The sequence below is a fragment of the Rhagoletis zephyria genome, unplaced genomic scaffold (genome assembly GCF_001687245.7).
Source record: "Rhagoletis zephyria isolate East Lansing unplaced genomic scaffold, Rhagoletis_zephyria_1.1 Rzeph_scaffold_06621, whole genome shotgun sequence".
Taxonomy (NCBI): domain Eukaryota; kingdom Metazoa; phylum Arthropoda; class Insecta; order Diptera; family Tephritidae; genus Rhagoletis; species Rhagoletis zephyria.
In genome coordinates, this window is record NW_016163704.1 from 1 (window position 1) to 13,460 (window position 13,460).

At 36.3% G+C, this 13,460-nt stretch overlaps 1 protein-coding gene and 1 long non-coding RNA gene across 2 annotated transcripts; one reads left to right on the forward strand and one right to left on the reverse strand.

The window, feature by feature from the left end:
- Nucleotides 1-938: 938 nt before the first annotated feature.
- LOC108373352 (uncharacterized) lies at nucleotides 939-7,443 on the reverse strand. Its single transcript, XR_001848956.1, has 2 exons — nucleotides 7,276-7,443; nucleotides 939-1,171 (listed from the first exon to the last, which is right to left on the reverse strand). It is a non-coding gene; the product is annotated as an uncharacterized LOC108373352 (long non-coding RNA).
- On the forward strand, nucleotides 2,777-7,247 carry LOC108373349 (V-type proton ATPase 116 kDa subunit a-like). Its single transcript, XM_017629226.1, has 5 exons — nucleotides 2,777-2,952; nucleotides 3,273-5,159; nucleotides 5,270-5,495; nucleotides 6,497-6,668; nucleotides 6,743-7,247. The coding sequence occupies exons 1-5, from the start codon at nucleotides 2,836-2,838 to the stop codon at nucleotides 6,834-6,836; spliced, it is 2,496 nt and encodes an 831-aa protein (XP_017484715.1). The 5' UTR covers nucleotides 2,777-2,835; the 3' UTR covers nucleotides 6,837-7,247.
- Nucleotides 7,444-13,460: the final 6,017 nt, after the last annotated feature.

A 13,460-nucleotide genomic window follows, 5' to 3' on the forward strand; every position in this document is an offset into this window, starting at 1 on the left:
TAACCACTCGTGCTCATATGTATATCCGTTTTTGCGTATGTAACGTATATACGTATATACGCCGCGTAGCATCAAATGCACTCATCTAATACACGACTCAACCTAGAGGTCATAGGCGGTGTTGCCATTTTAGTTTTCCAGCTAAAATTATTTTTTTTAATTTGGGTTTAGCCGGAAAAACACTGTTTAGTTTCTTGCTTTTTTTTAGCTTTTTATTAAAATTATTTAGCTTTTACTTTTGTTAAAAATAATAACTGATAATTTAAATAGTGTTAAAATGCTTAATGAGATGTTTAGAGGCTGCACAGCCGGAATAAACAGAATGCGTTTTGAAATATACGTTAACATATCATCAGGAACGTTCTAAAGAATAAGTAAACAAAAAAGTTTATTCCAAACGTTCAGAATGAATAAAGAAATGCAGCCAGAGTCAGGTATGGAATGAAAAATAAAGTCAAATGTCATGATATTTAACATCGGTGGAGAAAGGCTTCGACTTTATCAGATATCTGCGTGGGTAGAATGGTTTTGGGACCCCCTCTGAGGTACCACCTTTTTTTCTTAAACAATAATAGAAATGGGTTAACGTGGTCGTCGGAATATTTTTTTTGTATGCTACCGCATAACTTTGGACCATGTTAAACGATTTCTATAATTATTTTTTTTTTAAAGGAAAGGTGTTACCTCACAGTTGGTCCCATACTAAGTTGGTTTAAATCCGATCATGGATGATGAAGAAATTAACGATAATCTTAAATTTTTATGTGAGAATTGAAGTTTTGTTTTTTGCTTAAGAATTACTTGTACTTTTTTCTGGAACTCCATTGACTGCAATAAATGCAAGGAGAACGCTTTAGCGGCTTTTTTCTGGCGAGAGAGCGAAGTGATACTAAAAAACAACTCGTGAGATTTGCTCATATGCATATGTATTTTCGTACATTTGTTTACATACATTCATGTGTCTCAAAACTCACTCACTAAGGCGTTGCCTTTCTATGTATAGAGGCTTTTACGATGTATGTATGTACGTACATACATACATAGCTACTACGCAAGTCTTACAATATTGCTCACATGATCACTAAAGGGTGTTATCTGACATCAGCTGACTGCGATATGCGCGAATTTTTCCCACATATGATAACTTTTTTATTTATGTAGGTATTCATTTCTGAAAAAACGAAACTAAACCAATATTAGAAATAATTCCAGTCAATTATAATATGTATGTAAGTGTGTATGTGCATACATTTGTATATGTACATAGCTTTTGCTTATGCAGTTGATTTTGGGATCATGTGACACACAACTTCTATACATACATACATATGTAGTACTTACCCTGCAAACCATTTTTTCAGAGTATTCTGAATCGTAAAGAATTTTTAAAGAATTCGGAAAGATCCCATCCGATTTTTTGCCGAATTTTCTAAAATGAAATAAATTACGCACACTTCCATTCTTTTACGAAATTTCAGAAGAAAATCGGTAAAGAAATGAAAATAATGCTGCTATGTGAAGAATTTCTTGCAGANGTACAGAAATTTCTTTACGAGTTCGTGTCAACCACTTCATATAATTTTCTTTGAAGATTCGGAAAAAAATCGTTACAGAAATCAGATACTCCTAAAGATTTCGTTAAGATTTCGGGAACTTTGGTTTGCAGGGTATTTGAAATTTTTTTAAAAATTTATCATTGAAAAATTTTTAAATTTAGACTTTTTACAAGCATTTGGTTTTTTTTTTAAATGGTATGGAATTTATTTTGTATACAAAAAATTATTCTTTTCGTCTTGAAAATTTTAAATTTAATATAAATAATTTTTTTTTAACAAACGAAAATTTAAACATTTTCTCCGAAAAAATTCCGAAAAAAAAAACATGTGAACGGATAACAGTAGTTTATTCACAATCATAACTTTAGTACGAGCTTAGATACACACTCCGTCGTATTCATACGTATTTATGTATATATGTATGTGGGGCATCTTACTGTTAGTAGAGGGATTTTTATCCTTAAGTAACTGTAAAGGATTGTAAGCTCAACATTAAATTTACACATCAACATTTTCTTCAAAAATATACCGTTTGGAAGATATTTAACATTTAATTGGTAAAATTGTGGTAAATTGTCTCTAATATGGCACTTTGAAGCAAGACTCGAGTTTTTCCAGATTATTTCAAAATAACTAAACTTCAACTAAATGAAATGGACACATTGAATAGATTTCTTTAATAACAAAAGTATATTTCGTTTAGCTGCCTGTTCATGCCGAAGGACATCAAGAGACGCACATTTCTGTTTTTTTTTAATGACATAAGAATACATGAATATAACTGTGTGTACCAAGTATCTACAAATGCATTTTAAAATTGAACTATGCTCTATGAAGGATTCAAGTAAAATTCATAATTATCTAATCTTTATCTGTATTTTCAATCTTGCCTGCATATTTTAATATTTAGAGGAGATCAAATGCAATTGTCAAAAACGTAAAACTCAACCAAAAATACCTTTTATTCTTTTTTTTAGCTCATTTGTTCATTTGGCTTGGGTCTAGACNTCAAATGCAATTGTCAAAAACGTAAAACTCAACCAAAAATACCTTTTATTCTTTTTTTTAGCTCATTTGTTCATTTGGCTTGGGTCTAGACTTTTACACGGGTTTTTGTTTATTTTTATTTTTATGTTTATGTATTTTATTTATTTGGTTGCAAAGATTATCTATATAAAAATAGCCTAAGCACTCGGGACGTCTCTTAATTTGTCTGTAAGTCTAAGTTTACTTTTTCTTTTTGCTTGCAGTGGGTTAGCAGCCAGACATCTTCATCAAGATGGGGGACATGTTCCGCAGTGAGGAAATGGCACTGTGCCAAATGTTCATACAACCGGAGGCTGCCTACACTTCTGTCTCGGAATTGGGCGAGACTGGTTGTGTGCAGTTTCGTGATGTAAGTACTGATTTTTGGACGCATACGCTTTTTGTTGCGTCATAATTATGTACATATTTATAACTAATGTGCCGCATTCTATTTGTCTTGAACAATCTAAAATTTTGCGTTTTTCCTATATTTTTCTACACAAAACTTGCAATCAAGAATATGCGTTTGGATTGATGGTTACATACTTGTATGCATACATACATACATATGTATATATTTTCACACATCTATTTTAAATATTTACATAGAATCGAATCTACATACATACATGCCTACGCACATATTTAAGACATTCTCTAGAGTGATACATATTTCGCATTTCTTTACAGCTGAACAGCAATGTCAATGCATTCCAGCGCAAATTCGTTACCGAGGTGCGCCGTTGCGATGAGCTCGAACGCAAAATACGTTACATTGAGGCAGAAATCAAGAAGGATGGCATTGTGTTGCAAGACATTCTTGACGACATTCCACGCGCTCCCAATCCACGCGAGATCATCGATCTAGAAGCTCATTTGGAGAAAACCGAAAATGAAATCCTCGAGTTGGCCCAAAATGAGGTTAATCTCAAGTCGAACTACTTGGAATTGACCGAATTGCGTAAGGTGCTCGAGAATACGCAAGGTTTCTTTTCCGATCAGGAGGTGCTCAACTTGGACTCAAGCAATCGCGGTCCGAATGCCGTTGAGGAAGTCGCCCCACAAAATCGTGGCCGCTTGGGTTTCGTTGCGGGCGTGATCAATCGCGAGCGTGTATTTGCGTTCGAGCGCATGCTTTGGCGTATTTCACGTGGCAACGTTTTCCTAAAACGTTCCGATTTGGATGACCCACTCAACGATCCCGCAACCGGCCATCCAATCTATAAGACCGTTTTTGTTGCCTTCTTCCAAGGTGAGCAGCTCAAGAATCGCATTAAGAAGGTGTGTACAGGCTTCCATGCGTCCATGTATCCATGCCCCAGTTCGCATACCGAGCGCGAAGAGATGGTCAAGGGTGTGCGTACACGTTTGGAAGATCTGAAGCTGGTCCTCAGCCAGACCGAAGACCATCGTAGTCGTGTGTTGGCCACCGTATCAAAGAACTTGCCATCTTGGTCGATTATGGTAAAGAAGATGAAGGCTATCTACCACACGCTAAACTTGTTCAACATGGATGTCACGAAGAAGTGTCTGATCGGCGAGTGCTGGGTGCCTACCAAGGATCTGCCCGTTGTGCAGAAAGCCTTGTCGGATGGCTCAGCTGCCGTGGGCAGTACAATACCGTCGTTCTTGAATGTGATTGACACCAACGAACAGCCACCAACATTCAATCGTACAAATAAATTCACACGCGGTTTCCAGACCTTGATTGATGCTTATGGTGTGGCCTCCTACCGGGAGGCTAATCCGGCTTTGTATACATGCATCACTTTCCCATTTTTATTCGCTGTGATGTTCGGCGATTTGGGTCATGGCGTGATTTTGACATTATTCGGCGGCTGGATGGTGTTGTACGAGAAGGGCTTACAAAGGAAGAAGGGTGGCGAAATCTGGAACATTTTCTTTGGCGGACGTTACATAATACTTTTAATGGGCCTGTTCTCTTGCTACACCGGCTTCATCTACAATGATATTTTCTCAAAATCGATGAACATCTTCGGATCTACATGGAAAGTGCGATACAATACATCAACCGTACTTGAAAACCCATCATTGCATTTGTCACCAAACTACAGCACCTATGGGGTTTATCCTGTGGGCTTAGATCCAATTTGGCAGTTAGCCGGTAACAAGATCATTTTCTTAAACACCTACAAAATGAAACTATCCATCATTGTGGGAGTGTCACACATGATTTTTGGTGTCTGCATGTCCGTGGTGAACTTTGTACACTTCAAACGTTATGCCAGTATAGTCTTGGAATTCCTGCCCCAAATTCTCTTCCTGCTCCTGCTCTTCGGATACATGGTATTCATGATGTTCTTCAAATGGATAAAATACAACCCGAAGACCTCCATCCAAGCGGATACACCTGGCTGTGCCCCATCCGTGTTGATTATGTTCATCAATATGATGTTGTTCAAAAGTACGCCCGCACCAGAAGGCTGCAATGAGTTCATGTTCTCGGCCCAGCCGGCCGTTCAGCAGTTGTTCGTCTATATCGGTTTACTGTGCATACCCTGGATGTTGCTGGGCAAGCCGCTGTTCATTAAATTCACACGCAAAAATAAAGTGCACGTAAGTGAATCTCTTGTAAAAATTTTCCAACATACCGAACTATGCCCATACATACATACATATATACATGTTTATTTTTTATTGACATGGGATTTGCTACTCTTTTATAGGTCAAACACAATGGCGATTTAACCGGCAATATCGAACTTGCCGAGGGCGAAACCCCAATACCAACAAGCCTCGATGACGCCAATCCCAGTGGCGGTGAACACGAGGAAGAACCCATGAGTGAAATCTACATTCACCAGGCCATTCATACCATTGAATATGTGCTCAGTACCATTTCACATACGGCCTCGTATTTGCGCTTGTGGGCCTTGTCGTTGGCTCATGCACGTAAGTATCTGCACCGACGCGCCGGTTATTTGAATCACTGTGACCAGATTCGAACTTCACATCAAAGATTCCAAATTCTTGAAAAGCGGTTGCGGCTAATTGTAACGATTCGTAGAATTGCAAAATTCTTTACGAAAATTCATGCATCGAAACAATCTAAACACAAAAAAATTGTATGGACATTAGATAGGCCCAAAAATATTTTTCCAAGTTAGGGTTGGGGGCACCTTCCAACATTTTTCCTCTTGTCGAAGGAGGTGCTGCCACCAAAGTTTACGTTTCTAAGTATAAATATAGAGGATGCTCATTAAACGTTTATGAAGTGTATTGTCCATATATTAACCAAACATCTGCATGAGTATCTAACCTAAGACCATTTCAAATTTAAATTAGCTGAAAAATTATTACCAACTTCAGTTGTAATGGCAACACTAGCTTTTTATAAAAATCGTCAATATTTTCGTCAGTCTCAAAGGGATTCAAGGACCCTGCATTGGTTTCAGTATAAAATTTAAAGTTTGTATAGATATTACAAATAACAAAAGGAGAAATGTTTGACCCCGTTCAAAATTTGGACCACTCTAATGTACATACATATATGCGTACAGACCTAGGAATCTAGCCTTAGCTGTGGTCGACAGAAGATCCTTTGTTTAGTTCTTAGCATTTACAGTAAATGTAATGGAGTCTTGCAGGCAGATCATTTCATTTGCTTTCTTAAGTTTAGTGTCAAATATTCGCATATATCGCATTTCGCAATGAACCTTCAAGGGATTATTTTTTAAATGTTAGAAAATCTGCATTGGTTTATTAAAACTTCTAAGCATTTGCCACTTAAGTACAAAAAAACGCTAGATCCAGCTGCAGGAATAATAGTCTGGCCACACTTATTTGAATGATCTCAAACTACATATACATATATGTACATATGTATGTATGTATGTTTGCATGTAAATACACATAACACATAATAAATGGTTTACTCTACTACTACGTTGCAGAACTGTCCGAGGTCTTGTGGAACATGGTGTTATCAATGGGCCTGAAGAGCTCAAGCTATACTGGTGCCATCGCCTTGTATTTCATCTTTGGCGCCTGGTGTTTGTTCACCCTGGCCATCTTGGTCATGATGGAAGGTCTTTCGGCTTTCTTGCACACACTGCGTTTGCATTGGTGAGTGAAAAAACGTGACAAATGCAGTTCTAATGTAACTAATCCATATACATATGTATTTTCTTTGCTTACAGGGTGGAATTCATGAGCAAATTCTACGAAGGCTTGGGCTATGCCTTCCAACCGTTCAGTTTCAAAGCAATATTAGACGGCGAAGAGGAAGAATAAACGAAAGACGTCCGTCCTCCTCCGAAATTCCTAAATATGTACTCGCTTATTTAATGCGATATCAGTATTGTGGTACTCTTCCCACTTTCACTTTAAAGTGCCTTACATTTAGTTTTGTGTCTTTTGGTTTCATGTCCGTCCGTGTTATGTTTATATAAGAACTTATACATATGTATGTATCTAATTGATTTTTTGTTTAAATGTGTATCATTGATGCATCATAAATTGCTTGCATTTTCTTAAAAATCATAAAATAAAAAAAACGTTTGTTAGTGTTGCGATTTAATTTTGCGAATTACTAAATCGAAATGCAAACAATTTATGTTGTAGACATGTACCTAAGTTCGATATTATTGTTCAATAAAGTTTTTAGAAGAGATTAAAGCAAGAAAATTGCTAATAGTGTTTTTCTACTTCACTATAATAAGTAAGGACTCACCAGGAATGCTTGAAGATCACACATTTTGTTCCCATTTCCAGTATACATAGTAATTAAGGAAGAATACAATAATAAATGGTTTTTATTTTGGTGCTACCGCATACGGTTCACTACTGAAACTGAAAATAATCACCTCTACGAGTATTCTTCGACTTAACTTGTGCATGAAGTGAAGGAGAACGTATGTATGTGTATAAATCCATCAATCAGTGCAGTCGATACTATCACTGACCACTTTTTGATAAGTAAAAATATATAAGTAAATTAGTGCAGTGGTTCTCAAATTGTGGTAGGCGATGCCTGCATAAAGGTGTTCTTACACGCTATGTACATATTTGCATCTGTAAATGTGACTTTTTCAATACACATGTAATTGCGTATGTCTGTCAAATTCACAGTCTTTATTTAACTATCTCTTTGAAAACGAAATAAACTAAACTGAGATGATTCTATCTGTGTGTCAGATGAAAATAGAAACATTACTATTTCGCATGTATGTACATACGTGCATCTGCTTTGTACAGAAACTAATCTAATTTACCTTTACACCATATGTTGGCATTTCCATATGTAATATGTATGTAAAAAATGGCATGTACACATGCAAATACCTATTGTGTATGAACACCTTAAGTGTACCGCGGTGCAGTGAGCTTGATTTCAAAGTATTACAGTTTTAAAATGCATTTTGAAACTAAAACATAGTTTAAACGCTCGAGCTAACTGGTTTATACCAAGATAAACAGCTCAAATTTCAGCCATCTGTTAAATATTTATAAACGAGGTTTACGTGATCTAAGTTTAACTGGCACTGAAAAACTAGCCCTTGGTTTTTAGCCGAGAAAATATCTGAAGAATTTTGTTGTGCAGGGTGGAAATATTAATCAAACTTGAATGTGATGAGAAGTTTCTGCAGATAGTCTTGCTACTACAATAACCTAACCTAACCTAACCTAATGTTATCCTTTCGCCTACCAGACTATGCAAACGTTTGCATTTAAGGAGGCAGTAAGGTACATTAAAGAGAATATACCAGCGCGAACGCAGGTGAATATGTTTTCGTATAGCCGAGCGGCTATTTCGGCACTCTCTTCTACCTCTGTAAGATCGCAACTATTCAATATGAAATTACCCTAATATGGGTTCCGGGACATAGGGAAATTCACGGCCACGAGACAATGGACAAACTAGCAAGGAGCAGCTCCGTACTGAATGTGTCCCACGTGGTGCACATGGGGGTTTCGCTAAGGCCAAGCGGGGGTGGAACCGTTTAGGATAACCCGACAGTTCTTGTGTATTACAGTCCACTTAAAACCAAAACTCTCTTAGGAATGAGCAAAGAAGATACCTACAAACTTACTGCAGTGTACATACGGCATTGTCCCTTGTATTGCCCTTCAGCAGGTTCTATCGTAGTTGCGAAGACCCTGGCTTAAAAGAGCAAGTCGTCCCCCTCAATTGCGGTTTCAGTGTCACCACTCATTGAATATTTACTTGACATTCAAGACAATTTTCATTCTTTGAAGGATTGTGACGAGATTCGCATATGATTACATGACCACGGGGAATATTCATATACGATTTCGCGAGGATTTATTTTATAATTGATACAGATTGTAAGACTTCCAGAATAGGGAACATCTTCAGGCTGCCAAAAGTGTTTGAGTTAGAATTTTTCTTAAAAAAACTCGATCAATGTAGTTTTCTCGATTACCTTTTTTAAGGCCACTTTTTGGGATGTATCTACTCGTGGTGAATCGTGCATTATTTTGAGTGGCCAGATAACTTTTTGCCTAAAATGCTATCGTGAAACTGGCTGTTAAAAGGGGAATTTATCAGATGACTGCCTTGTCCATTTAGGTATGATCTAAATTTGTCTAATATTTTTTTTTTGCGCAATAGCTGTCATCGGTTCCATTTGTTCACAGAAGGTATGCGAGAAGAAAAGTTTGAGCACCGGTGCCTTAAAGTGTAAGATATATGTATGTGTGTACATTAGGGTGGTCCAAAAATGCATGTAAAAAAGTAAATTCGGAGTTTTTATGTTCTCACCCCCTAAAATAGTTCTATATCGAAAAAATGTATAACCTTATTTTTTTATTTTGAAATCAAAAAGTAAAAGCGCCCCATTTTTCCCACGTATTTTGTACGGGGAAACAACAACTTTTTTTGGAAATCGTATGGAATTCTTGAAAATCAATACTTTACGATCGGAATACTCTGTTTCTCTTCAACAGATTCCCAATAATAAAACCCAATTTTTTTTAAACAATTTTTTCTTAGTAACTTTATATTTTACCACCGCCAAAACCCCTAGAAAATGCGAGAAAATCCAAGGGTGGAAGGGGGGTATTAAAAAATCTTCATTCTTAAAAAATGGTTAAATAAATAATTGGGTATTGTTATTGGAAGTCTCCTGAAGGGAACCAAAGTTTTCCGATCGAAAAATATTGATTTTTAAGAATTCCATACCATTTCCACGAAAAGTTACTTCTTTCCCATACAAAATACTTGGAAAAGTTGGAGCGCTTTGAGCGACCTCTAAATATTTTTTGATTTCAAAATAAAAAAATAGGGGTATACTTTTTTCGATAAAGAGCAATCCTAGGGGTGAGAGCAGTAAAATTTCGACTTTACTTATTTTGAACCAGCCTAATGTCTATACATATCTACATACAGGTGGATGTAACTCTGTGGAATTATGACAACCGTCGCACAGTGGTCCGAGTGGCAGAAAGTCGTAATTTCGAAATGTGTGGAAATAGCCATCTTAGTGGTTGTCTCAATTCTAAGCATGACAAAGGAAGCCGGTGGTGGGTTCTTTATACAAAAATACTTTGTATAACGGTTGCCTCCATGTCGTCAATCTTCCATAGAGAGAACGCTTCACACTGGCAGATCCCTATAAAAAATCGCAGGTAAAGGTGTTATTTGAACCACTTTGGCTAAGGAAAGTAACAGTATGAAATCTGGTAAAAACTAGCTAACTGCCACGCCTACTACACAAGAGGGCGGATATGGTAAAAGTTATCTAATTCCGATGAAATTCGGTTTGTAACTTGGACTAAGCTAGGAAGACATATATCTGAAATATGGTGAAAATCGGTCAACTGCCACGCCCACCAGCTATCCGAATTTTGTATTCTAATGTGGCAAGGACCCAGCAAAATAGCAAACATTTGGTGCAAGATCTATTTTTGCATAAAAATCCGGAAATTTAAAAAAATGTGTGGATTGGCAACCAACCACGCCCTCCCTCCCCCACTCAACTCGGCGGGGTTGGGAAATACTATCCGATTTTATTAAAATGGATTTGTACCTTTCTCCGAAGGGGCGTTGCTGGTCGCCAATTCACACAATTTGGTATATATCTCGGGGTTTTATGGAAAAATATATTTTGGATGATCATTACCACTTCTCACCACATTAGAATCCAGAATTCCGATGGCTGCTGGGCGTGCCAGTTGACCGATTTTCACCATCATTCAGATACATACATTTATGTCTTCGAAGGTTAATCTAAGTTACAAATCTAATTTCATGTGAAATTGGATAAAATTTACTATATCCGCCCCCTGGTGTAGTGGGCGTGACAGTCCGCCAAATTCAACAATTTTTTTTTTATTTATTGATTCCTCGACAAAAGCAGATTACAATTTTCAGCGAATTCGGAGCACATTTGCTACTTTTTGCCAAATTTTATATGGAGCTCTTCCTCTGTGCGTCGTACAAAATCGAGCATTGGTCATTTTATCTCTAATAGTTTACCAATCATAATGGCTTTTTAATACCAATGGCGCCTTAGCAGCGGTACAAGTACATACATACATACGTACTTGTTTAGTGAGCCAGCTCTGGTCTCCTCACGAGTGCAGGTCCAACGTGACGACTTCCCCGTTTCTTCGGTTTGCATGATTGATTGGTTGGAAAAGGTTGCCTTAATTGGAATTTAAGATTCGAAATTAAGTCCAGAATATGAATTCAGTGTCTTTTAGCCGCTCTAGTGAGGTGTACGTTGCAGATCTAAATTAAAAATTTGCTTTCGAGGTGAATTGATTGAATTTGATTTGAGTAAGTTCTTTTTGATGAATTACGAATTTATTAAAGCCTGGTGAGATGTGTACTTTAAGTAAAATTTTTGCACAAGTTAATTTAGATTGTTCATAAAATGCCTGCGTTTACTTACACTAATTAGCAAAAGCAATTTTAAAAAACTTCTAAATGTTTTGATATTTTTTTATTGGTTGCAGAATGCGTATAACCTTTGAATTACATATTAATATGATAGGATAGTTATTTTAAAATTTGTGGCATTTTTAATACCTTTATAAGAGGTGAACATGCCTCACAAAGTACTTCCAATTTTTCTCTATTTCTNTCACGAGTGCAGGTCCAACGTGACGACTTCCCCGTTTCTTCGGTTTGCATGATTGATTGGTTGGAAAAGGTTGCCTTAATTGGAATTTAAGATTCGAAATTAAGTCCAGAATATGAATTCAGTGTCTTTTAGCCGCTCTAGTGAGGTGTACGTTGCAGATCTAAATTAAAAATTTGCTTTCGAGGTGAATTGATTGAATTTGATTTGAGTAAGTTCTTTTTGATGAATTACGAATTTATTAAAGCCTGGTGAGATGTGTACTTTAAGTAAAATTTTTGCACAAGTTAATTTAGATTGTTCATAAAATGCCTGCGTTTACTTACACTAATTAGCAAAAGCAATTTTAAAAAACTTCTAAATGTTTTGATATTTTTTTATTGGTTGCAGAATGCGTATAACCTTTGAATTACATATTAATATGATAGGATAGTTATTTTAAAATTTGTGGCATTTTTACTTCCAATTTTTCTCTATTTCTGTACAAAATCCATTTTCACCATTAGTATTGCTTGTGCAATAATTATACGTGATCGCTGCAAAAAGTGTACGAATAATTTAAACAAAATCTGAAATGCAACAGACATGATGATCAGGACCGCTAAGTTGTAAGCGTTTGCTTGGAATTGCTTATTCAGGGTTTTCAGGATTTTTTCGTGCTTATATTCTTCGGCCCTGATAAAGACATATTTATAACGTACTATTTTCTTTTTTCTAAATATGTGCATGGTACGTTTTTATATTTTCTTTAAAAGTATGTAATATTTTTATCATTATGTCTAACGATTACAAATTTTCAATTTACATAAGTTTTTAAACTTTTGGCCAATTTTGCCAAGCTCAATTAAATACAGGTTAATAAATGAAAATTTTCTAATTTCACATCATTAATTATGCACAGAAAAAAGAAAAATTTACATATTGTGCTACAGTGTTATACCTATACATGATACAAAATATTTAAAGGTAGTTTCACTTCTTCTTCTTAGCCGCCATTGCTCCCATTTGACGAAAACTGTGCTTATCACATTTTCCTTTAAATTGATGCTAACATATTCTTTGAAGAAATTGGGCGTGTTTCTAAGGCGTAGCCGTTGTTAAACTGTTGAGTGTTTGTTTTTAGAAACGCATAGTTGAGTAGTTCCGCTCAGTTCAGCGGTTGTGGATTCGACGCCATTTTTTCCATCATAAAACTATTTCGCTACACGAACTCAACCATTCGCAGCAGACGAATTTGAATAACTCACTGAAACCGTGCCCTTGCAGACTCTTGGCAAATAAATGTGAAAAAAATAGTCATGGTGCTAGCAAGTCAAGATTCCCTGTGGTGTGTGTGGAACCGTGTTTATTTGGGTATAGCGCGCTCTGGCACTCGTTGGGTTGGTAAACGCAACGCTAGGCGCTCCAATTTAGGAATGAAAGTTACGTACATTAGCGCACACAAGGGCCCACCCCTTTTTTTTTTGGATTTTTAATAATCAAGTAATCTTTAAGCTAAAACACAACCGACTTAAATTCTCATATATGTACAAATATAGGAGTATCGTTAATTTTTTCATGATCCAATGATCGGATCTAAACCAAATTATGGGACGACCCTTGAGGTACCAACTTTCCGATAAAAAAGAATTAGGTTAACGTAGTCCAAAGTTATGCGGTAGCATACATACCTCCCACATTTTTTGAAGTCGATTAAAAATGTTTGAGTTCTTTGTTAATTTCATGTAAGTAAAGTTCAATTTATGAAACTTTAACAAGTTTATTTATTTATCACATACCGTAACTAAAAGTTGCATTAATGTATTTTAAA

Bases quoted from the DNA above. Each gene is read 5' to 3' on its own strand.
- LOC108373349 (XM_017629226.1), top strand. From the start codon at position 2,836: ATGGGGGACATGTTCCGCAGTGAGGAAATGGCACTGTGCCAAATGTTC. The intron at 2,953-3,272 runs GTAAGTACTGAT...ATTTCTTTACAG, and splicing joins GTTGTGTGCAGTTTCGTGAT to CTGAACAGCAATGTCAATGC. The intron at 5,160-5,269 runs GTAAGTGAATCT...ACTCTTTTATAG, and splicing joins CACGCAAAAATAAAGTGCAC to GTCAAACACAATGGCGATTT.